This window comes from Podarcis pityusensis, assembly GCF_964106645.2.
Source record: "Podarcis pityusensis genome assembly, chromosome: 1".
Taxonomy (NCBI): Eukaryota; Metazoa; Chordata; class Lepidosauria; order Squamata; family Lacertidae; genus Podarcis; species Podarcis pityusensis.
Genome location: NC_138028.1, coordinates 75669489 through 75697320, shown reverse-complemented (window position 1 = coordinate 75697320; position 27832 = coordinate 75669489). Strand labels below are relative to the sequence as shown.

Below are 27832 nucleotides of genomic sequence, written 5' to 3'. Positions count from 1 at the left end.
GAGCTGGCTGGCTTGGGTGGGTGGGTGGGTGGAAACTTTTGCCTTCCTTTCCTCCCTCCCGTTATACCCCTCTCCTGCATTCTTAGCCAGCTGCTTCTCTGCACACCCCTCTCGTGCTCCTTGTCCCTTCTGTGTTTTTCCTTCCCTCCCCACTTAAAATGTGGTTACAAAGCATGGATCCACATGGATCCTCAGGATCTTTGCATTGGGTCACCCCAAATTCACCATCAGAGCACATAGCATGTCCATGGCTACAGCCTGCCCCCCAAAAATCACACACCCACTGTTGCCTGGGGCTGCAATGGTGCAAAAACATGGTTAAAAAGCATGGATCCACATGGATCCTCAGGATCTTTGCATTGGGTCAGCCCAAATTCACCATCAGATCACATAGCATGTCCATGGCTACAGCCTGCCCCCCAAAAATCACGCACCCACTGTTGCCTGGGGCTGCAATGGTGCAAAAACGTGGTTACAAAGCATGGATCCACAGGGATTCTCAGGATTTTTGCATTGGGTCAGCCCAAATTCACCATCAGATCACATAGCATGTCCATGGCTACAGCCTGCCCCCCAAAAATCACGCACCCACTGTTGCCTGGGGCTGCAATGGTGCAAAAACGTGGTTACAAAGCATGGATCCACAGGGATTCTCAGGATTTTTGCATTGGGTCACCCCAAATTCACCATCAGATCACATGTCTGTGGCCACAGCATGAAGCACAAAAATGATACATCCACTGTTTCATTCAGAATGTTTTTTCCCTTGTTTTCCTCCTCTAAAAACAATGTGCGTGTTATGGTCAGGTGCGTGTTATAGAGCGAAAAATATTGTATATCATCTCCCATTTTATGTACTTTAAGGATATGTGATCCCCTCAGACAATAGAGCTTGAAGCCATCTGCTAGGCAAGTCTGGTTGATAAAGCATTTAAAACTACCGTATTTTTCGTCCCATAGGACGCACCTAGTTTTTTTTTGGGGGGGGGGGAAATAAAGGGGGAAAAAATTCCTTTATTTCCCCCCCAAAACCAGGTCAGGGAAACCGAACCAGGTCGAGGAACAGCGGGATGGTGACGCTGTGCCTCCTTGCTGTCCCCCGAGCTTGTGGGGCTGGCCGATGTATGTCCGGCGGGCGGGGCGCTCTGCTTCAGGGCGCCCCTCACGCCGGGCGGCAGGCTGCTATCTGCACCGTGGGGAGCCCTGCGGGGAACTCCCACAGGGCTCCCCACGCTGCGGATGTCTGTCCGGCGTGCGGGGCGCTCTGCTTCAGGGCGCCCCTCGCGGCGGGCGGCAGGCTGCTATCCGCAGCGTGGGGAGCCCTGCAGGGAACTCCCGCAGGGCTGCCTAGGCTGCGGATGTGTTCCCGAAGCGCCGGGCGCTCTGCTTTCAGGGCGCCTGATGCTCTGGGAAGCAGGCTGCTATCCGCAGCATAGACAGTCCTGCGGGAACTCCCACAGGGCTGCGTAGGCTGCGGGTGTGTTCCCGAAGCGCTGGGCGCTCTGCTTTCAGCGCGCCTGGCGCTCCAGGAAGCAGGCTGCTATCCGCAGCGTAGACAGCCCTGCGGGAACTCCCGCAGGGCTGCTTAGGCTGCGGATGTGTTCCTGAAGCCTGGAGAGCGAGAGGGGTCGGTGCGCACCGACCCCTCTCGCTCTCCAAGCTTCAGCGAAAGCCTGCATTCGCCCCATAGGATGCACCCAGATTTCCCCTTCATTTTTGGAGGGGGAAAAGTGCGTCCTATAGGGCGAAAAATACGGTACCTGTGACTAGAGATTTGGGCACCTACTCTAGGGTAAGATTTAGACCAGGGGTAGGCAACCTAAGGCCCATGGGCCGGATGCGGCTCAATCACCTTCTCAATCCGGCCCATGGATGGTCCGGGAATCAGCGTGTTTTTACATGAGTAGAATGTGTCCTTTTATTTAAAATGCACCTCTGGGTTATTTGTGGGGCATAGGAATTTGTTCATTTTTCCCCCTTCACAATATAGTCCAGCCCACCACATGGTCTGAGGGATGGTAGACTGGCCCACAACTGAAAAAGTTTGCTGACCCCTGATTTTGACTCAACTTCCATCCCCCAGCACAGAGCTGTCAATGTGCAACGTTTTCTGCAGCTCCTGCAGAGAATTTTATTCTTGAAAAGATGCTCAAGGGATATATGGAACTGTGTATGTGTGTGCACACGCACACACACATTCACATTATCTCAATGGCACCCTATGACCTTGCAGTGTAATTTCAATTTCTCCCCATCCTGCAGCAGTTGTCCCACAATTTGCTATTGCCACAGTTCCTTGCATGAACATGAAAACAATGCACACTGTTAAGACTTTCAGTCGGGGTTGCACTTTAGTGCTGGTGTCAATTTCTGATGTGCTTGGCAGCATCAACAATGGACTAGCAGTCTGCTGGGTGGACTCATGAAAGTTCTTCCAAGAGTACTGCTGAAAACCTTTCTTTACCCTAAGACAAAACTAAACATTACTGTATTACTGAAGAGGAAATAAAGAAGTCTACACTGCCTAGCTAGGACCCCCCCCCCCATTTAAGTCATAGGTGGGCAGAATGACAAAATGCATCTACTTAAAATCACTTGAACTCAGTTTAGTGACACTGTAAATCCTTATACCACCCTACCATTGTCAGAGTCAGATTTGTGAAAAGGTGCACTTCCCCCAGCCTGCAGGTTTTCAGTGCATGAGTGTGGGTGAGATGGGGATTCTAATTAACTTTAGTGATACTATATATGAAATCAGGGTGGTAATTCTTTAATATTGACTGATACAAAGTACAAAGGTATGTATCATGCTATGTATGTGGTGTTAGAACAGGCATTCCAGACTACAACTCCCATCATCCCTAGCTAACAGGACCAGTGGTCAGGGATGATGGGAGTTGTAGTCCCAAAACATCTGGAGGGCCTACGCCTGTGTTAGAATATCCGTCCCTTAATTGCTCATCTACAATGAAGAAAATGAAGTCTATCGGTTTTTAAATGAATTTTCTAACTATTCCAACACATTAAGCCCTTGAATATAACTTTAGAAAAAAATATAAAATACTGAAGAGCACTAAAGGCAGCTCAGACTGGCGAATCATAGAATTGTAGGGTTGGAAGGGATCCTGACATTCACCGAGTCCAACTTCCTACAATGCAGGAATCTCAGCTAAAGCATCCATGACAAATGGCCATCCAACCACTGCTTGAAACTATTAAATGGAGAGTCCGCCACCACCTGAGGAAGTCCATTCCACTGTCAAACAGCTCTTACTGTCAGAAAGTTCTTCCTGAGGTTTAGTTGGAATCTCCTTTCTTTTAACTTGAAGCCATTGGTTCAGGTTCTACACTCCAGAGCAGGAGAAAACAAGCTTGTTCCATATTTTATGTGACAGCCCTTTAGATATTTGAAGATGACCATTATATCTCCTCTTAGTCTCCTCTTTTCCAGGCTAAACATACCCAATTCCCACAACCATTCCTCATAAAGTTTGGTTTCCACGTTATTTATCATCTTGTTTACCCTCCTCTGCACGTGTTCCTCAATATCCTTCTTAAATTGTGGTGCCCAGAACAGTACTGCAAGTGTGGTCTGCCAAAGGCAGAATAGAGTGGGACTATAACTTCCCTTGATTGGAACACTATACAGTGGTACCTCTGCTTGCGTTCACCTCTGGTTATGTATCCTTCGGGACACGTATGCAGCAAACCTGGAAGTATTTTGCTGGGTTTCGCCCTGCATGCATGCACAGAAGTGCTCTATGTGCTGCGCACATGCACAGAAGCATTAAACCGTGTCATGCGCATGCAGAGAAGCATCACCTCCAGTTGCGAATTCCTCGGGATGTGACCGGAGCTCCGGAACGGATCCCATTCGCAACTGGTGGTACCACTGTACTTCTGTTGACACAGCATAGAACAGCATTAGCCTTTTTTGTTGCTGCATCACACTGTTGACTCATGTTCAAATTGTGATCTACTAAGACCCCTAGATCCTTTTTACATGTACTACTGGCAATCCAGGTGCCCTGCATCTTATATTTGTGCGGCTGGTTCTTCCTGCCTAAGTGTAGAACCTGATATTTCTCCCTATTGGAATTCATTTAGTTAGTTTTGGCCCAGTCTCCCAATCTATTAAGGTCATATTGAATCCTGATTCTGTCTTCCAACGCATTGGCTACCCCTCCCAGCTTGGCATTGTCTGCAAATTTCATGAGCATCCCCTCAGTTCATTCATCCAAGTAATTCATAAAGATGCTGAACAACAATGGGCCTAGGACAGAACCCTGCAGCACCCCACTTGTCCCTTTTTCCCAAGATGATGAGGAACCATTAGTGAGCACTCTTGGGGTTCAGTTAGCTACAAATCCACCTAACAGTGACCTTGTCCAGTCCATATATTACCAGCTTCTCCCCAATAATATCATGGGGGACTTTGTCAAAAGGCTTACTGAATTCAAGATATACGGTTCAATGTCCGGTACTTTTGCTTAAGGATGGCTTCCATTACAAGCCTCGCCAATGATGAAATCACAGCACTTGAAAATCTTACTCAGTCCTGCCACAGAAAATTCCTTGGCTTTCACAACCATTACTTCCTTTTTGCAGCTAGATGGTCTGCTCTGCTGTCTGCTCTGCTGTCTTGCCTTTACGTGCAAGACAACAGCCCTGATTTTGGTTCTTTTGTTCCCACACAAAGCAGAGTTCTCCAGCATGAGCTATATGTTTTGGTCACATACAAAACCCTGCTTAGCTGTCACACTGGAGCATTGCTACTCTCTCAACATGGCTAAATAAGTAGGAGGAGAGCGGTGACACCACTTCCAGGGCTACTTCACACCTTCACTCCCATGCACAGGTATGAGTTTTTGAGTATGGAGAAACAGCAGAACAAGCAAGTGACAGAGGCAGATCACACTATATTGCTACGGGAATTTGGCCTCTGTTCTTATTAGGGTAAGTAAGGGAGAGCTGTCATAACTGAAGAGTGTGGGTGGGATATATCAAGACCTGAAACAGCAAAATATTCTCTGAAATTCACGAGGAAAGGACACTTGGCTGCATTCCCCACCCCCACCCCTTCTAGGATTAGCAAAAGTCAGTTCTGACTTCCTTCCTCAAGTAACAAATGGTGTTCTACTCCTTATATCGGCTCGATTATCTCACCCATTGCTGGACATTGGCCAATTCCACATAAAGCCCCTTTTCGTATGTATCAAAGCGGATGGAATGTTCAGCACATTTTTTCAATGCAGCCTCACTGGCCCCTTTTGCAAGGGCAACATTTGCTGTTTCGCCCAAGCCAAACACCGGCTTCTAAAATGGCAGTTAAAGCAGCTTTCTGAAAAGGGGAAAAAAAGAATTGACACTCTCTCTTAGGTCTCTGGAGACTGCCTCCCCTGATCCCTCATTTTAAATGGCTTTAGGATCTTACCTCATCAAGTTCCTATTTGAATTCTATTACTGCAGTGAAAGGGCTCGGTTGGTCTTTGCAGCTGTTCCCCTCACAGCCCTCTGCTATATTGACTCTCACCATCTTCCTGTGCTACACCAAGTAATCTCTGTTTTCATGCCTTTGTCACCATGGCTGGTGGCACTTTTGCTGGTGGCATCATCATCATCAAGTATCTTTAACCCTGGAGTGATCGATTTCTGTTCCCCCCAATTCAGACAATTTTGACACCGCCATTGTGTGAGGAAGCTCAAATATTTGTCAGATGAAAGACTATCACATCTAAATTCTTCCTAGCTGAAGGAACAGGAACCTTAGTTCACCACCATACAAAGACCCAAACCTCTATGCACACTTCTACCTATTCTATGCTCCCCCCGCCACAAAAACCCCCGTTTTAGGCATGTTATATGCAGCATATAGCCAGTGCTGATTGTCTATACTAGTATCAGAGGATAGAAGTAAGTATGGTTCTTGCTTTTACTGAGCTAACTAACATCTGGTGGGCAGGCAGTTTTGGGTTGCGTGTACAACAGAAAGAAGAATCCATAAGGGAGAGTGGGGGGAAACTCCACATTCCCTGTCCTCAAGTCAGTCATGCTTCATTTTTTGAATCTTTGCCAACTGTTATATTTCTCCAAGGTGCAAGACCTTACGTAAATAGGAAAGCAACCATTAACACCAATATTTTTCTATTAAAAAAAGCATTGGGCAATAACACCCTTGAAAGAATCAGCCCTCCTAAGTTGCCGGTCCAGATTTTCCTCTGGTAAATGTGCCTTACCAGGACCAGCTCTACTGGTTCTAAGTAAAGAAAAATGTGTCATTTCCATAAATGACTTATTACTAATGACACAATCGCTGGGCTATGCATCTCATGACACAAAAGGGCTTCCAAGCGCTGCAGGAGAATTCTGATTTTGTAAAGAGTGCAAGGGCTGTGGGAAAGTTTCATGGTTCCATCGTTTGGTAAAAGTAGGTCATTCTACTTTTTAAAGCTGCTTTTCATTTCTCTTCTCACCTCTTGGGCTAGCCCTGCAAGTAATAAACCACTATGGATGCCTTTTCAATAAAGGAGTCATTCTCAGTAGAGAAATGCAGTCAGGCATATTGAGCAGCAAAGCAAATGCACAAGATCTAAAGCTAGGGACAGCATAGTGCCCCCACCTTCCTCTATGCCTCTTCTCTTCTTTTGCCTTTCTAGAAGGTAATTCCCCCTTTCCTTCCTTTCCTTCCATCTGCACATCCACTTGATAGAAAGTGACCTCTAAAGAAGGTAGCAGTGAATGCAAGATGCTTTCTCATGCATGGAGATGTCCCCAGGAAATTTCCACAGCTCCCTACCCTTCTGCCCTGGAGAATGTGGTGAGTTACATAAGAAAGAAAGAATCTGCCTCACTCCTCTGAGTTTCCCATTATATTCCAGTTTTAAAGATCCCAGTTCATTGTGAAATTAAGACCCCCCCATCCTTTTTTAAAAAATCCAGACCCTGTTAAAGGGGAAGCAACTCTTTTTTCAGATGAGTGCTGCAGCAGTGCACATGCAGGAACACAGAGGGACTCAAGACAAGCATCACCCAATGCCCATCTTCTTGCAGCAGACAGACAGACAGACAGACAGACAGACAGAGAGAAGACCTACACTGAAAGAGCAGCACATTTTCTGATTATTCTGGGGAAGAGGGAGTGTTACTCTGTCACATTCCAACAGCCCAATTCTGAACATGTTGACTCAGAAGTAAGTCTCACAAATGAGATTTTCATGTGCGTGCTCAGGATTGCTGCCTGTTGTGTCCTGCATCTGCGAAGGCTGGAGAAATGATGGGCATTCTCCCCCTCCTGCCGCCAGAATTTTAAACTTGTCCCAGTCCTGTGATGGCAAGATGCCAGCTGCCAACCCCCTCCCCACTTGGCACACTCGGGAGGCAGGAGACATGGTTCAGGCAACAGAATCGATTCCTCCATCCCCCCCCCCGCACCCCCCAAGCACACTCCAGTCCCATCCCCATTCACTTCTCGTGCACACCCCCCATCTAAAAGGGATGGGAAATCCAGGGAACCAACCTCGCATCTCCCTGCTCTCCTTCATCCGTCTCACCCTGATTTTCAGCTTCATCTGCTCTTTGTGCATGTCTGGCCAGAACTGGTCCTCAGAGGGAGCAATCATAACATCCAAAGGCATCCAGGCAGCTGCGCAGCGTCTCTCTCCAAGAGCTGCCTCCTGCCCTCGCAAAACAACAGTTGCCAGAGGTGGGTGGGTGGAAGCCTCCTATTTCCCCAAAAAAGTAGGGGAGCCCGAAACACCCCTAGATCCAGCTTCTTGGAGAAATAAAAAAGGGGAGGGAGGGAGGAGGACAGGAATATTCCTGCTCCTTCTCAGCAGAACGATTCTCCCCCTCTCTCCACTCCTTGTGTATGTGCAGCGCCAGCTCCAATGAGGCTGAATGAGATCAGCACATGAGCAACAGCCGTGCTGATCCACTAAGGAGCAGTCATAGCTAACGGGTCAGGCATGCAACCGCATTCCTTACTCAGCACACAGACATGCAGTTTAACTCAAGGGCTACGCTACTGGCATATGGTTCGCTCAGCTGCTTAAAGGGACAACATCCCTTTCCCCGCTTCCTCCAACCACCCTAGTGAATGGCAGGCGGCAGGGGTGAAGGAAACAGCTCTGGTGCCTTTTGTTTTTGCAAGTCAATATATCTGCACAGCAAACTGAAGCCCTGCTCATCCGTTTGATACAAGCTTGGTCCCAAAGCACCAACAGAAAGCAGGAGGAAGTGTGGTATAGTGGGCAGAGTACAAGACTGAACAGCTAATGTCTGAGCCGGCAGTTTCCTGCACAATCCATTGCATCTCCCTTGTGATCAGGAGTGGCAGTGCAGTACATTACATCCTCTTCCTGCAACTCTTTGAACTTCACCTCTCCACCCCCTCCATACCCAGGAGAAAACTATGTATCTCATTAAAGACTGTTCTGGACAGGAGTCCCAAGCTGTCCTTATTTCTGGCCATTGCCCAGCTCCTGCTCCATCATGAAATGGATGGATTAACAGCAAATCTGCACCACGACATTTGCCCATTCGTTAAGCTTTGCCTCCCAACACCTTTTCATCCCAACACCAACCACACAATGCATATAACAGAATGCACACAAGTACAGTGGTACCTCGGGTTACAGACGCTTCAAGTTACAGACGCTTCCGGTTACAGACTCCACTAACGCAGAAATAGTACCTTGGGTTAAGAACTTTGCTTCAGGATGAGAACAGAAATCGCACGGCAGCAGCGGAAGGCCCCATTAGCTAAAGTGGTGCTTCAGGTTAAGAACAGTTTCAGACTAAGAACGGACCTCCGGAACAAATTAAGTTCTTAACCTGAGGTACCACTGTATTCATTCCAGGTCAGCCGGGGAACAATTTAAATGAAATTAATTGTCGCAACAAAGTTATCCATTTTTATGAGGGCGAGGAAGGTTTTGTAAGGCCAGCGGTTAATTCAGAAAAAAAACCCTCTTGCTATCAAATCCCAATGTGTCACCTTCTCACATTTTGCCTCTTAAAATATGGCACTGCTGCCACCCCCAGTTGCCCTGGTGGTGTGAGCACCCATTGCATGCTCAACTCTCCAACATGTAAGCTCTTTGCCACTTGCCACTGCTGGCCCTCCAGTCCCCATCTGCATGCACAACAGCCCAGTTTCAATCCTTGCCATCTCCATGTAGCACTGGGAATGTCATTTGAAACCCCAGAGAGCCACTGCCAGTCAGTGTAGACAATACTGAGCTAGATGGACCAATGGGCCTGACTCAGTGTGCGGCACCTTCCTGGTTTCCTAACCCATTGGCCTGAACATATCCGTCATCCAAATCTCCTGCTCCACAGATTGCCACCCTTTCTGCACCCAGCTTCCATGGCCTTTGCACTCTGCTCTGCTCTCCTTTACATTTCATGCTTTTTGACACCAGTGCAACAATCATAAAGGGAGAAGTGGAAGAAGCTGATATTGAGGCCTGGCTCCTAGTTCCTGAACTTGTGTGGACTGTGGTAAGGGTACTCCACACTGCTGACAGAGGAGAGCTTGACAAGGCAGTGGGGCCTAATGTTTGTTCTGCTGTGACAAGGACACTGGACAAGCATATACTCAGTATTCTTTAATTGCCTTTATGCCCTGATGCTTTCTAAGTCTGTTCATGGACTGAATGATTCCTAGTTCTATGGAAAACCATCCAGGATTAGATGTGGTGGATGGGATGCTTTGTCTCTTTAAAGCCAACGATTTACAAGGGCAAGGAATCCAAGGCTGAACTGTTTCATGGGAGTTCAGTGTTTTTCCTTAACAGTGACATCACTCCAGATGAAGTCACCAGCATTAAATAAACCCTCCCTCCCACCCGCCGCTCCATGATTGGAACCAGTGTTCTAATGAGACTTGTTATTGTAACAAATATGGGGTTGATTATTATCATATGTGGGTTGGAGTTTAGAGAAGTACAATGAAACTACACTGGAGAAGAGGGGCAGTGTTTAAACAGAGGCAGTACGCTGAATGCTGCTCCTGTTAGCCCTCAGAACATATCGCTTGACCTCCGGTCAATGTATCATGCCAGTGTACTGCAGCAAAACTGGGGTAGAAGAACGTAACTTTAGAGGACAATTGCATTTGCTTTCCTAGCATTTAGAACTGTTTCCTGAAACTGGGTAACATTTTCACTGGGTAAAGTAGGTTTAGCCAAGCAAACCTGTTATTTTCTCTATTTCTGAACACTGCTTCCTGAAACTATTTTTAGGAGGGGGAGTAAGTACCCTATGCGGCCATGTCCCCTCTGCATTACGGTTGGAGTTTCTTAATGAAAAATCAGGTCATCATTTATAACACACTATAGTCTATCATTTTCAGGTCAATTCTCTGCCCAGTTGAATTGCTCAAAATTGACCTTTCTCCTATTTTTAATTGGACCTTCCTCCAATTAAAAAAAACCTCCACCTCCCAGCAATCAAGCAAAAGGTTGATAATGTGTTTAAAGGCCTGGTTTAGAACTGAGGTACCATAAATATACCATTTATCAATGGAGAAGTCACTACACTGAGATGTACGAGCTCAGTTTCTTATCTTTTAATGTTATTTAATTCACTCCTTGGCTTGTCGCAGCAGAGCAAGCCCCTTGGACAGTAGACGCTGCTTCTTGTCAGGACTTCCTATGCTCTCTCTTTAGCACTTGGGTGAATCCTGCAGGTACTTTAAGAAAAATAAGCATCTTTTGTTGCACATTTGCAGTGCAAGTCCTCCTAGCATGCGGACAACCAGGGCCCGTGCAAACATTACAGCAGCTGCTCCCTGCAACGTCGACACTGACTGGCACAACACAATTTGTGAAAGCAATCAAGAAGTGTCTGCAATACTGAAAGCACTTTGTACTTCAACATTTGATTTATCAAAAGCTCCAGCTGGTGAGAAGGAACATCTACAACAGCGGTGAGGAACTTCTGGCACTCCAGATGTTGTTGGACTACAACTTCCACCACCCCAGACTATTGGCCATGCTGGTTCAGAGTGATGGGAGTTGCAGTTCACAGGATTCCTGCGATCTACAACAATGGAAACTTCCCACCTTTCCATTGCATGACTTCTTTAGGTAGCTCTGTCAGAAAAAAATAAAATAAAAACAGTTTTCTTAAAAGGAAATAAATATTAACTGGGAACAGGCTCTTATGTTATACACACACCTCCTTTCTATTTGCAAGCATTGAGTTATGACGTGACACAGTACTTTTGCCATTTTTGTATGTAGAAATTTGCTGAATGCCTCTCCTGTCCCCGCCCACCCCCAGCAGCCCCACACAATGAGTTTCTTGCTCTTGGTCCAATTGTTACAAAAGCTGTCTTGGCAGTGTGGGGGGAGGGAAGACAGTGGGTGGGAGTGCATTCCAAAGAATAATTATAGAATCAGGAAAACAAGTCTTCTGATGATGACATTGCTAAACAGAATGTTATAGAACACAGGCTTGGAATACAATTCACTCAGCCATGTGACCTGGCTCAGTCTCTCTGTCTGAATGAAGCACTCAGAAACATCTAAGATTCTGGCTGGTGATTACACTTCCACTGGGGCCACTTTGTACAAGAGTGAAGGACAGGCTAGCCCATGGGTAGGCAACCTAAGGCCCTGGGGCCAGATCCAGCCCAATCGTCTTCTAAATCTGGCCAGTGGATGGTCTGGGAATCAGCATGTTTTTACATGAGTAGAATGTGTGCTTTTATTTAAAATGCAACTCTGGGTTATTTGTGGGGCCTGCCTGGTGTTTTTACATGAGTAGAATGTGTGCTTTTATTTAAAATGCATCTCTGGGCTATTTGTGGGGCATAGGAGTTCATTCATATTTTTTTTCAAAATATAGTCTAGCCCCCCCACCAAGGTCTGAAGGACAGTGGACTGGCCCCCTGCTGAAAAGGTTTGCTGGCCCCTGGGCTAGCCCCTGACAGCAAACATAGCCACCATTCTCATATGTTTTGTGTGATGTTTCTAGAAGAAGAGAGAAAAGAAAAAACCAGGGAACCCTCTTCTTGTTGCATCTCACCTTAATCCATCCCCTTTCCTTGGAGGGATTGATCAGCGTGTGCTCACACAGGCACCCCTCTCTGAGTTGTTTCAGGAAGCATAAGAGGAAAGAGGGTGGGGGAAAGAGACCAGAACTGGCAGATTGGGAGCTAACACTGTCTTTGTCAGAGCTTCAAGATTCTGCATGCAGGACCTGTAGTTTACAAGCTGTGTTTCAGGGGGCTAGACAGGACAGGCAAAGACAGGGGCTTTTCGTGTGCTGTTTTGATACCTGACTGGTTAAGGCTTCCACTGTGAAGCCACTGGCTTTTACTGACATGTATGCATTTATATCCTCAAAGCATAACAAAATATTATGGCATTTCTCATCCAAATGAATAAAGGAATTATGAATGTAAACCTATAAGAAGTTCAAATCAATTTCCACGTAAAATTGGAAGTCACAATGACAACTCCCAACCACCGACTGGCTGGAGAGAGCATCCAAAAGAAAAGAAAAAAGTATTTACAGCTCTCCAAAAAAGGAGGCCAGCCAAGTGGGACTGGTGGTTTTTTTCCTTCTTCTTCCTTTTTTGGCATAAGGGAGTTCTACCGTTGTGGGTCGAGCCTTGAAAAGGCCACACTACCAAGCCTTGAGCTTGCAGCATATTCCTGAGCTTACTTTAAAGGGGGGGGGGGCAGCAGCAGGAGAAAACACTAAAATCATAATTCTCTGTAGTTCTTCTTCCAAGTTGCTGGGCAGGCAGCTGTAGTTTGCTCGAAAATTAGTACTACCCATTTCACCTTTAGTTTTATTTAAAAGTAATTATATACCACCATTTATATACTGCAATATCAGGGTGGTGTGCAGCAATGAAACATTTCACTTACACATGCTTGTTCAAGATTGTTTGACTGTGAACAGATATGGGTATGCTCTGGAAGACTTTCTGTCTCTGCTTCAATGGACCAAAGGCCATACTTCCATGCCACTGTGACTAATGCCACTGGGTCCACATTAATCCCCATCACAGATGCCAAATAACTGGCTGAATGGCGCCCACCCACGAGCAGAAATATACACCACAACTGAACAGCATAGGAGCACGATATGCTGTGTACATAAGGGGAAATTGTGCTGCTATGTCATTGCTCTAAAAACAACAACCATTTTCTGAACTTGGTCGGGGGGAACCAAGTTGAACAGGACTAAGAGGGAGGGTACATGAGATCATGTAGATGCCCCATAAAAAGTGGGTAAACAAAGTATGGCAACACCATAGTACATGCCAAATGTGGAAGCAATCACCTGAACTTTCAGTATTAAACTAAAAGCCATCACCACCAACTATGATTCTCTGTGGATACTCAGTGATATTGAACAAGATCTCTTGGAAGAATCTCTTTTGGAATTTCACTGGAAAATAGAATTGCGCAAGTATCAGTACTGCTTGCGTTGGGACAGTATTCCATGGTGTGTGTGTGTAACAGTCGCTAGGCAACTACAAATGATCAATGTGTTGCTAACCCACTTTCCAGAAGTAAAGGCTTCATCTGTTACAGGTTATTTGACTCCATCTAATAAACCAGTTTGTACTAGGGGACCATTGAGGTTCCTGTTGAGATGAAGAGGCTAGTGAGCGCCTTTGGTTTGCTTCTGGCAAACTGCTTCATTAGCACTTCATTAACACCTGCTGTTAACAAGCTTTTAAGGAGGCTGCCGCCTAAGCAGACAGCAGCTGCAACCTCAGCTTCTGGGCCAACCCAATAACATATTCCCATTCTCTTCCCCACCATTTATGCACAAACTACTGTTTCTATCTCAGTACAGTAAGTAGTCATGTCAATGATGAACCACTTCTGTCCTGAGAGTTAACGTAAGTGTGAAACATGGATGCACAAAGGATAATTCCTTTAGAAAACTTAACTGATACCTTAATGGTCATATCCGACAAACCCCTGAACTTTTATCTATTATCATGCATTCAATAAAGTGGGATCTTGCTCATGAAAGCTTATGTCATAGGGAACGTTCACTATGCAAAACGTGCTTCACTGTTTTTGCTGGAAACTGATTTATTAGACAAATCCAAACCAAGCCTAGAAGTTTTCTTCTGTAAAATTTCCAATAATGCCTTGTGGCTCCCAAGTACAGTATTTACATGTTTTCAAAATCTCTTAGTCCACGTTCCTGTAGTTTCCTTACAGGCCGGTCCTGTGGAAAATGTAGCGAACTGGAAATGCCAAATCCCTTAACAAACCATATCTAAAGGCATGATATAATCTGCCACCAAACATTAGCTTAGAAGGGAATTCAGTGCAGAGAACATGGATTGGCAGCATATTAAAACAAGATGGAATTAAATTAGGATGCCAAGTTTCGAAACTCTCCCTTTCTGCACAGTCAGCCACCATATTTGGACTCACAACACAATGCTGTCCAGCATTAATGGGGTACTGAGTGCCACCTCCTCAATCGCAGCCTGCACTTGCCTTGAAAGTATCTTATCCATTAAGACTGATACACAACATGTATCACTGCCCTAAAGCATGATGGCTGCAAGGAGGATCAAAAGCTGGACATACAAGTTAGCCAATTAATCAGTGAATAATAATAATAATAATAATAATAATAATAATAATAATTTTTATTTATACCCTGCCCTCCCCTGCCAAGGTCGGGCTCAGAGCGGCTTAAAAGCAATAATAAAAACAAGCTGAATGATTACAACTTAAAAACAACATTAAAATACAACATTAAAATATTGAAACATTAAAATATTAAAATGTAGCCTCATCGCAGGAGGAGAAGGAAAGGAAAAAAGAAAGAGAGGGAGGGAATCAAATTGGCTCCAAGCCAAAGGCCAGGCGGAACAACTCTGTCTTACAGGCCCTGCGGAAAGAAATCAGATCCTGCAGGGCCCTGGTCTCATGAGGCAGAGCGTTCCACCAGGCCGGAGCCAGAGTTGAAAAGGCCCTGGCTCTGGTTGAAGCCAGTCTAACTTCCTTAGGGCCTGGGACCACTAGGGTGTTGTTATTTATGGACCTTGAGGCTCTCCGTGGGGCATACCGGGAGAGGCGGTCCCGTAGGTACGAGGGTCCTAGGCCGTGAAGGGCTTTAAAGGTCAAAAGCAGCACCTTAAATCTGACCCTGTACTCTGAAAAAGCAACACCAACATCTCACGTCAACACAATGACTCTGCCAGTTGAAATAGCAGTTTATCAAGTTTGTGTTGGCAGCTGTACTAAGATTTAATTAAAAAGTTGCAGTTAAAAAACCCCAAAACCCTGTCTATACCTCTTTCACTGTCACATTCTACTTATTGCTGGCCCAAGGTAAGATAAAAGCTTAGATGTTCAGTTATCATGTATACAGCAGCAATGGACCGTTTCACAGTGCTAAACTTTAAAATTAAAATAAAAACTTTCCAAGTATCTGAAAAGTGAACGTTTTTGAGAAAGCTTTTTTTGTTTTTGTTTTTTTAAAGAACATCTCAAACAGTATAGTTTGATGCAGTGGAAAGTTGTTTTGTTATCTTTATGTGCTGCCATGTGATCAACAATTAGTACATCTTTTGAAAGCTGTACAGTGGTACCTCGGGTTAAGAACTTAATTCGTTCCAGAGGTCCATTCTTAACGTGAAACTGTTCTTAACCTGAGGTACCACTTTAGCTAATGGGGCCTCCCGCTGCCGCCGCACGATTTCTGTTCTCATCCTGAAGCAAAGTTCTTAACCCGAGGTACTATTGCTGGGTTAGCGGAGTCTGTAACCTGAGGCGTCTGTAACCTGAAGCGTCTGTAACCCGAGGTACCACTGTATCAGAATTACAGGTCTTCCCACTGATAACTTTCTGCTCTAAGCATCTGACCCTTCTCTTCTGTTTTACTTTTTAGTGCTTAGCCAATTTCTAACCCATTACTAAACCTTTACATCTTACCCCTGTGATACTTACCTTTTTTAATAGACTGCAGAGAAGGACATCTATAGGCCCATTTAGGAAGTTCAAATAAACTATAAACTTCTATGCTACTGGTTTGACCATTTCCTTTGCACATACTTGTAAATGTTGGGGCCCTGTTTTGCTTCATTTACCAGGCACCATTAAACAACCCCACATAAACAAATGGGGGGGGGGATTAAATGGGCCGACACAAATATTGGCTCCTGACTTGTCAGGTGAATATAGAAGTATTTCTTCACAGCTGCTAATGTGCTTTCAACCCTTCCTGATATATATATCCCACAGGAGGTAAAGAAAATAAACGGATCTACTGAGTTTAGGGAAATAGGAGTGGAGGAGAAATGGGCATGTATGATATGCCTCTGAAAGACACAGGCTCTCCATAGCACTGCAGGTTTGCAAGTGGTCTGGGAGTATGGCCAGACCTGTCAAAGGCAATGTGTTTGCTGAAGAGCTGGGGGATGGAGAGATCACTCATCAATTATTACCATGCCACATTCTTTCCAAATCATGAGTGTTAAATGGGTGCTCTAAATTTAGAAAAAAAGAGGGATGGAAAAATCTAAACATTCTTCACAGAACTGGTACAAGCTCTGGAGTGGTGAAGAAGATGGCTGATGAGTTCACATGTATACCCGGCCAGATGAAAAGCTACTGGCTTGAGAAAAGGTACAAAAGGCTTTAGCACAGCTTGGTGACCAAGAGTGGGGGGGGGGGGGAACGGGACTCAGCCAGAGCTTCAGAAGTAGCTCATTCAGTTGCAGAATACTGAATTCTTTATAACCTATGTCTTGAACTGTTGTGAACTATTCATCCTGCGCTCAAATGCAGGCTGAATTTAGGCCTCTATTTTATTTTACTTCTAAGTCTAATTCCACACAATTCTTAGTGTTAACTGTTTTTATTTTTCTAGGCTGTGCACACATCCACTTCTCTTGTGAATGGCCTTAGGCTTCTCACATGAATTGCCCTAGGTTACTCCTCATGTGCCTGCAGTGTACCCTCCCATGAGAAAGATGTGGCTATTCCACACTCCCAGGCTGCATGTATGAAAGCATAAAGGATGCTGCACTTGAAAAGCCAACCGTCAGAACCACCCCATCAGTCCTGTGATGCAGAACCAGGCAGGATTTGTGCATTTTAGTCCTAAGTAGGCTACCACCAAATTATGCTCCCTAATTTTCAATCAAGAGCTACTTCAGAGCTATGGGAAACTGAGAGCAGAGTCATACTTTCAGCAAGTCCTTTGGTCTCCACCAAGCCAGGGCCCGATCTGTAACTTCCCCTCTGCTAGCATCAGACAGATTCAGCACCCACAACCTTGTCTTGTATATTCAGGGCAAAGCTCAGGATCTGGTTTGCTTGCTTCAGGATAACACAGAAAGAGGCCTCTAGTTAGAAATTAGGGTTTTGTTTGTTTGTTTGTTTGTTTGTTTGTTTGTTTTTAAATAACAGGCCTCCTGGGCCACCACCTGAGGTGACTACATCTGACTTAACACTGACCAACTGTGAGGAAGTATAAGTCCTACAGAGATACATCATGTGTTGTTAGTTTCATTTATCATGATATGATATGATAATGACATGATAATGCTAATGGTTCTACTATTAGTAAGTGCACTGGTCATGGGCATAGCCAAGAGGGGGATAGGGGGCAGCTGCCCCCTAAATCAATTCAAATCAATACAAATATGAGGTTCTGCCCCCCACAAAAATCCTGGCTGAGATTTCACCCCTCCCATATCCAAGAATCTCCTGAGGAGTCTGCTGATTCTCCAGAGAGGAGGAGGCGTGTTGTGCTCTCTACTTATTCTGCTCCAGCACCAAGTCAGTCAGTCAGTGTCGGAGAGAGCGAGAGAGACTGAGTGTTAGAGATTGTGTGTAGAGATAAGGTTGCTGCTAAGAGCAGCTGCAGACACTCAGTGCAGTGCAGCATTCATTTATGCTTAGACCTATTTAGCTCTGTATATAGTTGTATAATAGTTGTAGATAGAATAAAGAAGATATTCTACAGAGCTGCTCTCCGAGTTGTTTATATACTCTGCTAGACTCTGCTGTACTCTGCTGTGCGACGACTGTCTTCTTGTTGGAGTGAATCCGGTGCTCACAACTCTAAGCTGTGAGTCCACAGCACTTTGACCTGTTCCTGTGCAGAAGGTGGTCTCTGGAAGTGCTACCCAGCTCGCCTAGCCCAGTCGGGGCTGAAGTGGATGAGTCCAGTTGGTGGCACTGGCTCAAGGGCGATGCTGACACTGGCTACGCCCATCGTGCTGGCCTCATCATGGTGCACCCCAGCTCACAGCACACATTTTTTGTTAGAGGAGGAAGCAAGGGAAAACACTGCTGCCAACTGTCTCAAAAGAGCTACTTGACTCAGACTTTAAATAACCAATTCCATAAACTGTTTCAAGCACCAGTGACGTAAGTTGTGATTTGTGCCATTGATGCTGAAGCACGATCCTATTCTTAACTAGCTCTGCCCCACCCTCCCCAGGAAATCTGTCTCTCCCATTCCTATTAGCAATCAAACAATGCATGCCTAGTCCTCTCTCCAGAGCAGAGTAGGTGGCCCCTGCCGAGCTGCACAGAAGCACCAAAGGCAGCTGCGGTGTCAGCACTTGGGTCCAGCACATGCCAACTCTTCACCACTCCTGTAAGCAAACATAAAAGGGGAAAGAGGCTGGTGAGGGCTCCCTTGCCTCCTCCAGCCCAACACCATCCTTGCTGACAGCATGAACTTAAGAGGACTTTCAGGCAACATGCTTGATAAGCCAATTATAATAAAAGCGCAGAGGTGTTGAGGGAGGGGCTGCAGATGTTGCTCTGGAATCAGCAGAGGTTAAAGAACAGTCAGGCTCCTGCAGGAATAGCAGTGCTGGGAGGGAGAGAGGGTACATAATGCAGAAAAAATGTTGGCTCCATTCACTTTTTCACCGCTTCTTGTGACGTCAGGAAATTCATCTAAATCAACAGGCTTGCTCCTCCTGCAAAGGGTGGGCAGCAGGCAGGGCTGTTTACACGTACTTGCAAAGCAGTACTGGCAACCTACCTACTGCCTGAGAAATGAAGAAGAACAACTCTCTTCCTCCTTCCCATCTCCCATCCTCCCACCTATACCTGCTTGCTGAGAGCTGGGGCTGCAGGAGGAATCCCTTCTACCCCATGTCAATCCTCTGGCACTATGAGCTGCTATATTCCCTGCAGGTAACATTGGCACCAAGTCGCTACATGCAGAGGTATGAGGTATGATAAAAGCATTATGAAAGACAGCAAAGCAGAGCCATACAGCAGGTGTGTGTGCCCAAGGCATCCCAGCAAGCAAGCAAGCAACACCATCAAGGGTAAGACAGCCTGGAGTCCTAGCCCTGCTGACTGTGGAGCTGCAGCAGTGATTGAACTCTTGCTACAAGTGGGGAATTCTCACTGCAGCAAGCTCACCCGGTTGCATAAGCCAATAGATTTTAATGGCTGTCAGCAGCAGGGAAATTCCAAATGGGGTTTCTGAGGCCAGTGGGAGTGCTTTGTATCCTTACCACAAGATATCAAGGGTAAAAGAGGATACTGCTGCTTACCAGCAGCCTTTCTGCTGGTTTTCTATATAGGTATGAAGACTAGTCTATCTGAAACAGATCTTTATCTATGGGCTTAACCATCTGGGCCTTGGATAATGTTTTTGCCTATGAAAACATAGTCACATTTGCACATATTCATCTGATTAATGAGATTTTTAAATAAAAAAAGTTACCTAGAAGATTTTAAAAACACAATTTTGGCTCAGATGCTTTATTTCATTTTTTGTGCCCTAGAAGAAATGCTAGCACAAAGATTCTTGAAGGCCTCCTCCTCCTCTTTCTACTGAGATATGACTGCCCAATAAAAGTACCAAGCACAGGTACAGCCCATCCAGTATGAAGGAAGTACCCATCAATGCATGCTATGGCCCTCTTTAGACCAACATGGCTCCCTACCTGAATTTAAAATATAGGTGAGCAATGGTCAGGCACAAACTGGGTCTCTCCTGACATGTATGGAAACAGCACACCTGAAAAATGAATGGATGCCGCCTTCATATCCGATTGTCCCCACATGCATTCATCATGGGGGCACGCATACCAGAGTACAAAAAAATCTGGAGTTACAGTTCCGAGATGATGATGATGATGATCTTGGTTCAATTACTGATGTAGTCATGATTACACTATATTGACATTATTGGTACTACCTGGCAGATAAGCTGTCTAATACTAAACAGGTTTCCTGTAAGTCCCACTGAATTTGGTGGGCCTTAATTGTGGGTGCTTTCAGAACAATCCTATGCATGATTACTTGGGTGTAAGTGCAGCTGCTGGATGTTACTTCCCTCATTGTGAATGTTTCAACAATCCTCCCACATTTCACATACTAGAGAAATAAGCCCCCTTCCTGTGTTCCTGCTCATGTAATTAAATTACTTGAGAGGGAGAACAGGGCCACACCAGCAGACCACACATCCTTGCATTGGGACAACACCCATTCACAAGGAAAATGTCTGCAACCAGCAAGCCTGCCAAATGCATGTGGGCTCTCCTTGTCATCTGGAACCTCAATTACATAAGGGGAAAACACCTGGAGGAGGTGATGGATTACCCCAGGGACAAGCAAACTTTTTCGGCAGGGGGCAGTCCACTGTCCCTCAGACCTTGTGGGGGGCCGGACTATATATTTTTTTGGGGGGGGGGAGAATGAATTCCAAATAACCCAGAGATGCATTTTAAATAAAAGCACACATTCTACTCATGTAAAAACACACTGATTCCCGGACCGTCCGCAGGCCAGATTTAGAAGGTGATTGGGCCGCATCTGGCCCCCGGGCCTTAGTTTGCCTACCCATGGATTACCCCTATGTATGCCAATTGTAGCATATAATGTTTATTCAATTGAAATTTTAATAACTGAATCCATTACAGTTTCAACAGAATCCATGAAATATTTCCCTTATAGCCACTTCTCAATGCAAGACATGCTTACACTCTTGAAACATAAAATGTTAGAAAACAGGACCACAGAAAAACAATACATTTGCACAGGAAAACTTCTGTAAAGAAACAAATGTGAATAATATGAACCTTTCCTGGTAGTCATGGATGTATGTTACAATGTTATATCTTAAAATAGATGTTTGCATGTTTGGGCAGGTATACCTTTGGAAATTGACACCAAAGTAAGCTTCAGACCACCCAAGCATTGAACCATTTAGTCTAAATTAATAGCCTGTACATTAGACCAAAGAGGAAATTTTGTGTGTGTGCGTGTTAGAAATCTGCTTTGCCTTCCTCTTTTAAGTTTTCAGCAGCCTTTTTCTTATTTTGAGTCATGCTTTCCACATAAAACTCAGCAGCCGTGACCCAGTGTTCTACATTTCAGTTCCTTTCCTCCACCCAGCACATTAGTGGTCTGTGTTTGACATTAGTGAATTGGCGGGCTCCAGGGCATGCAGTTCATGACGCCACAGCAAAAACACACATAAGAATCTTTGCCAAAACCTCAGGAAGGAAATTACCAGCAACTTCTGGGAACGGGCTCACTCCCCTCCCTGAATGTAATGGGGTGTGTGTGCATGCACACGCCTGAGAAACCAAGTATATGTGCAAGTTAGGATCTGTGAATGTAAAACAGAAACGTATACGGCGTCTGATAAGCCACATTTTCTTCAATGGCAAAAAGTTCTGCTAAATACATAAAGGATTATATTGGAGAACACTGAGAGAACATTTACAAGACACTTATACTGATTTTTAGTTAAAAAATGAGGTTTTTTATCATGCTTATCCTCGAAGGAGCTCAAGGCAGCTCATTTTATCCTCATAATTCTGCCATGTGCTTGATTAGGCATTGAGCTTAATGAAGATTTGAACCTGTTAATCCCAAATCCAAGCCCAACATCCAATCCCTTACACTGGGGTCAGGTGGATGGAAGTAGATCAGGATCTCCTGGCATATTTTCAGTTAGATTGTCAAAGGTTTCTGACTCTCAAATGTTTAACAGTGTTAATAGCAAAACTGCATTTCTTCTGCTGTTAAACTGGGTTGTTAGAATCCTGTCTCAGTAATAACTCAGATGTAGGTAAGCTAATTTTATATGCAAGTAACCGGCTTTGTCCCCAAGCCATCATTTTGCATCTGTCTCTGTCCCCTTGAGCCACTATTTTGCAGCTTGCTCTAGTTGGAGGACCTCAGGGGTTGAGTAAAAATTAAATGATCCTGCAGGCCTCCTGCCTGTCCACACCTACAGGGGGAATGTGATAGTTGGTTTGCACATTAAACTAAGCCAAACCATGGCTTATCATGAACCCACAAGCTCCCAGAGAGATCCTGACCACTGGACTCCTCCCTCACGATTTGGGCTAGTGTGTCATCTAAATCTGGGCTCAGTTTGTCTCATCCAGACAAACAACAAGATGTAAACCCAAGAACAAACCTGGGTTACTGCTTGTGGCTTGGACAACAAACTAAGTCAAACCGTACAGGGAGGCTGGGGGAAGAGTGCTCTGGCTACAGTCTTCTGTCCAGGAACCCATGGGCTTGTGCTAAGCCACGGTTAGTCCAGTCAGTGTAGACAAAACTGAACTGGACAGACGCAACATAAGGCAGCTTCCTGTATTCCTATACATACTGGGAGTGAGAATGGGCAGAGAGGAAAGGCAAACATGGTCAGGGACTGCAGGGACACAAGAGAGGATGAAGTTCACATACTGATTGGAAATAAACAACTACAACTTGGGCAGCAAGACTCCAAGGTAAAAAGGCTGCTCTTTATTTGCAGTTGTGCCTAGGAGTTACTGAAATGTATGACCAGTGAGCTGTTTTACAGACTCTACCCCCCGGAAAACAGAAGGGATTTCTGGGAGTTCAGGGTAAATTACAAATACTCTGGATGTGCTTGGCACAGCCCCACACCTTAAACAAGCTCACGGAAGACCCAGAATTATGTAATTTGTGCAGGGGCTGCTTGTCCTTGATTTATACCACAGTGACCTTGCAACTGTGGCACACAGTCTGCCGCCCGCAAGTCCCGCCTTGCCTACATCCGTTCTCCTTCCATGGGGAATTGCTGTCATGTGAAAATTGTTCAGAGCACAGCAAATACACTTGGCTGAATCACCACCTTCCTCCTCTCCCCACTGCTTGTGTTCTGTAACAATCAAATCTAAAGCAGTGCAGGGCATGGGCAGCAGACTCTAAAGCCATCATTACAGATACTATCTTCCTAAGCTAGTGATTATTTTACGGCTATATACCGTAGCGAGAGTAAGCATCTTTAGCCAATATAACATCAGAGCTCTGCTATGCCAAATGCTGTTTGTTGCTGAGCAACAGTCTCTGCCCAGAAGGACTCCGGCACCAGCAGATAAGACACTGACATTTGCATTCTCCATTTTATAGGTGTTGGACAAAAGATTATTCAACTTGTCAATAGCATACAGCAAGCTCATGGTAAGAACTATTCTCCAGAGATCAAATATACTCTTGGGGACTTCCGGGGTGGCGCCATCGGCAATGGCGGACTCCCTCTGAATTGGAGGGACTAGCTCCGCGCGAAACGGGTCTTTTCCGCTACGGCGAAGCGGGGACCCTTTTAAAAATCACAGGCGGATGAAGCCTGTGACCATGGGACTCGGCGGGCACCCTTAGTGCCCCCCCAACCCGCAAAGGAACCCACTAACGGGCTCCAAAGCGAAGAGGGGGAAGTGGCGCGGTGCTGTGAGTCAACTGCTATTTCCGTGGAGCGAAGCCGCACAGCTGTTGCCGGAGAGCGCTGCCTTTTTCCTGGGACAATTTGGCTTCTAAAATAAGCACCCGTGAGTACTTAAACTTTGAACAATTGGACTTTAAATAAGGACTTGTGACCAGAAAGGAATTGGACTTAAAAATTTTATTTCAATTTGGTACTGAAACGGGAAGGTCTAAACAGGAAGTCAGCCTTCCGTTTCCTTGTAGACAGAATAAAGCAAAGACAACGTAAACTAGAGCTCAGAAAATCGCTTTTAAAGGATTGGCTTTCATCATTTAAAATTGTTGAACCCCCCCCCCCCTTCGGCAGCAGGAGAAGAAGGGGGATCTTTTCTGGACTGTTTAAACCTGCAGAAGTGAGTTTAAAGTAAAGTAACTTTCCATCGTCCTGACCCTGGAGCGGGGTGTCAGGACTGACGTTTGAAGCTCATTGACCAGAGACAAACGCTTTTGACAGATAGCTAAAAGAAGAGAAACATAGTGATTCCATTGTTTCCTTTCACACCTTAAAGGAACAAATATTGACAAAATATCTGAAAAAAGGAAACTCTGTTGCTAGACTTGTCTTTAAAAGAAAGATTAAATAGAAGTTTCCCCCCTAGAGGGAGACTGTGTAACCAACTCCTGGGAGCTGGCAGCTGTTACAGATTACAATCGTGGGAATAGACATCTGACCTTCAGGACAATGTATTCAGAAGCTCTGTTGTGTGCTTTCTATAAAACAAACGCCCTACTGGAACAGCTACATGAGAAGACGAATTTGATGGCTGATTCGATTAGAAATTTTGAACAGGCAGTGGGAAATTTTGAACAGGCAGTGGGAAAATATGTGGAGCCCACCCAGGAATTAAATCAGGAGTGTGCCCTGACAGAACAGGCCCAACAGGAATATGAACTTTCGGATTTGACAAATGAACTTGGAAAAAGCCAGATTTGGAAAGAAAAAGTTTGGTTTGGTTTGGAAATGGGGGATTGGATAGACCCTCCTATGCAGGGATGTTTGGACTTTTCAAGTCTGGCAATGGGCCGTGAGATGTTTGGGATTGTGGGGGCTCTCAATTTTGGAGGGATTTTGAAACATGTTTTTAAATACCACATGGAATTTAGTGTTGATTATGGAAAAGGGGCTGATCTGTCGAGAAGGGTCAAAAATATTGCTAAGCTGGAGTTCCCACGAGTGAAACGAGCAGGAGACAAGGGAAAATACAGTTACAAATATGAAGAAGAGCTGCGGAAGGGACATGGAAGAGACTTAAGGGCCTCGGATATTAGGATACCAGGTTAATGTGCCAGATCGATGGGATAACAAGGACTGACAAAACCCGGGACCAGGAGGAAGGGACGTTGGATGAAGATTGGATTTGTTTTTATTTCTCTTTTTCACTACTAGGACTGTTTTACAAAATTGATGAATGTTAGAAAAATGTTGGAATGAAATTACTTGGCTTTAGTAAAAATGTTTAAAGAATTATGCAAGAATATTATGGTTATGAGAAGTTGGTAAAAATAAGATAAAACTTAAATCTTATTTTTACCAACTTCTCATAACCATAATATTCAAGTTTCAAGGTTTTTTATAGTAAGATAAGATTAAAATAGTTTAAGGTAATGTAATGACAGAATATTATGAAATATGGAAAGGATTTGCTGTGACAATCAACAACCAGGATACAAGGAAGGGGAGGAGGAGGAGGTCAAGGAAAGAGGGTAATGATAGTTGAGGAGTTGAGAATAATGGATTTGTTTTTAAATGTTTTTAAATGTTTGTGGTGTATTTTTGTTTTTTTTCTCTCTCTCTTATTTTGAATTTGTATATGTATGGTTGGAAGTGGCTTGTTTTTCTCTTTTTCTACTTTGTTTTTCTTTTGTAACTTTAAAAAATTTTTTTTTCCAATAAATATCATTTAAAAAACAAAACAAATATACTCTTGGGAGTAGACTAAAATTCTGCAGTGAAGACACCCTGACTGTATTTCTGAGATTTTTATTCACATTGCTTCCAAGAGATTCTCCTTGCATCACATGCTTGTTCCTGTGATCCCATGTCTAAAGAAATTCTACCCCCTCTCCACAGCTGTGACATTATCATCATCATCATCATCATCATCATCACCATCATCAAATGTGTACGCCACTTAAAGCAGTAATAATAATAATAATAATAATAATAAAAATAAATTTTATTTATATCCCGCCTTCCCCAGCCGAAGCAGGGCTCAGGGCGGCTAACAACAATCAAATAATCAAACAATCAAATAATCCAACATTCTAAAACATTTCATTATAAAAATTAATTAAAATCAAATTAATGGCAACCTTTAAGCAAAATTCTGTGCAGGTTGCCAGAGGAGGGAGTCAGGCTGGGCCCTGACCAAAGGCCTGGTGGAACAACTCTGTCTTGCAGGCCTTGCGGAAAGATGTCAGGTCCCGCAGGGCCCTAGTCTCTTGTGACAGAGCGTTCCACCAGATTGGAGCCGCAGCCGAGGCATCCAGATAAATGCAACATTTCACAAAAACAAGCATCATGGCACAAACCTGGTACTACAAGTGACATTTCTGGTTGGACAAGTTTGGCAGAGTTGTAAACAAAGCTATATAAACAGCAGCTCTATTCAATCTACGGTGGCAGTACACATTATAATGCAAGGGCTAAAACAGAAACATTTCACGGGCTATATTGTAACTAATTTGCTTGACTTTAATGCCAGACATAAATGTGGAAAAGTTAGCTGAACGGAGAAAGGACTTTAGTACTGGGGTGTCTATTGTGGCACCCTGTGTATCGAGGCATGTGGCATTCTCAGACAGACCCTTTGGCATCTGCCAGGGTTCCCTGCCCCTCCCAAATTTAATGATTTTAAAACTGAGATTGGGGGGCCTCTTTGGATAGTTGCTGTGGGTAATTCCTGTTTTGGGGGGTGTTGATTGTGCTTGATTTCCTTATCTGTGTTTTTTTTGGGGGGGGGGGACAGATGTTTTGCCTGTTATTTTCAAAGGGATTCTGAGCACCACAAGTTTTTCTTCTGCAATTTGCACAGGGGGGATGAAAATTTTATTCTTGATATTGGAAGCTGCCCCCCGCCCATGCAAATTGCAGGCATGAGAGTCCCTGATCCAGTTTAGGACCATTGCATGAGGGTGCATGTGTTAAAGCTCCCTAACTCCTATGCTAGGATCTGAACCCATATTGTGATGGGGGGAGGGGGCAGGACGGCAGTTTTTGGAAAAAATAAGGGTTGCACTCAAAAGCAAGCTATGGAGTAAATGCCATGTGTCGCTTGGCCCAGAGTGCTAGGAAACAATATAAGCAGCAGATCTGGCTCCCAGAGTTATGGAATGAATAAGTGGGTTTAATCTTCATCTGCCTTTTCCTTTCTTTGTCCACTTGGGAGATTTCATTCATTCACACGCCTTTCCTTTGGAGCTCGCTAGCACTGTAACTGTACGCACTCCGCAGAAAGCTATAATTAGAATATCATGCTTACTTAGCCACTTTACCATATGGGCTGTGGTTTGGGATAAGAGTCCCTCAGGGACCCTGATTCATTGGAATGAACCCCCCGCCGCCACCCTCCTTTTCCTCTTTCCGAATGAATCCATTGATTATTTTTTTTAAGTGTTCTGGAAAAGAGCCCTGCTCATTCATTCACTCTGTAAATACTAACAAGGTTAGCGGGGAAGATTTGTTGACTCCCTGAAATCCTACCTACTTTTCTACTCTGATTGTCCAGTTCTACAAAGCTGAAAGGAGTAGTGAACTGAACTAGTAACCAACCACACTGTTGGTTACTAGTTTCATGGAAATGACGCCAAACAAGAGTCAAGATGCAAGATACATGCCAGCAATTATGGCACAGGTAAGCGGGAAAGGCACAGAAAGAAGAAAGCTTTGCAGAGGCACGACAATGCGCTCGTGTTCAGTAAACCTGGGCTCGTTGCCACAGACTGGCTCAGGCTGATTCCTGCAGATGTGCAACACTCCCCTCTACTGGGCAAAACGGGATTTGTAGAGCATTGATGCAGCAATTCTTCTGCCCACCCTCAGCACAGCATACAGAACTTTCCCATGGTAAGTGGAACAGGTCAGTGGAATAGGTGTCTATAGT

General features: G+C 44.8%; 1 protein-coding gene across 6 annotated transcripts in view; it reads right to left on the bottom strand.

Annotated features, from left to right (window-relative positions):
* Positions 1–27832, bottom strand: part of DUSP8 (dual specificity phosphatase 8) — an 88143-nt gene that overhangs the window by 23892 nt on the left and 36419 nt on the right. The window contains exon 1 of one of the 6 annotated variants that reach the window (XM_080998875.1): positions 7517–7943. The exons of the other annotated variants lie outside the window; for them this stretch is intronic. Within the exon in view, the coding sequence (XP_080855001.1) occupies positions 7517–7634 (118 nt within the window). The 5' untranslated portion in view covers positions 7635–7943. Of the gene's footprint in view, positions 1–7516; positions 7944–27832 lie in introns of those variants that run through there. 6 annotated transcript variants of the gene reach the window in all.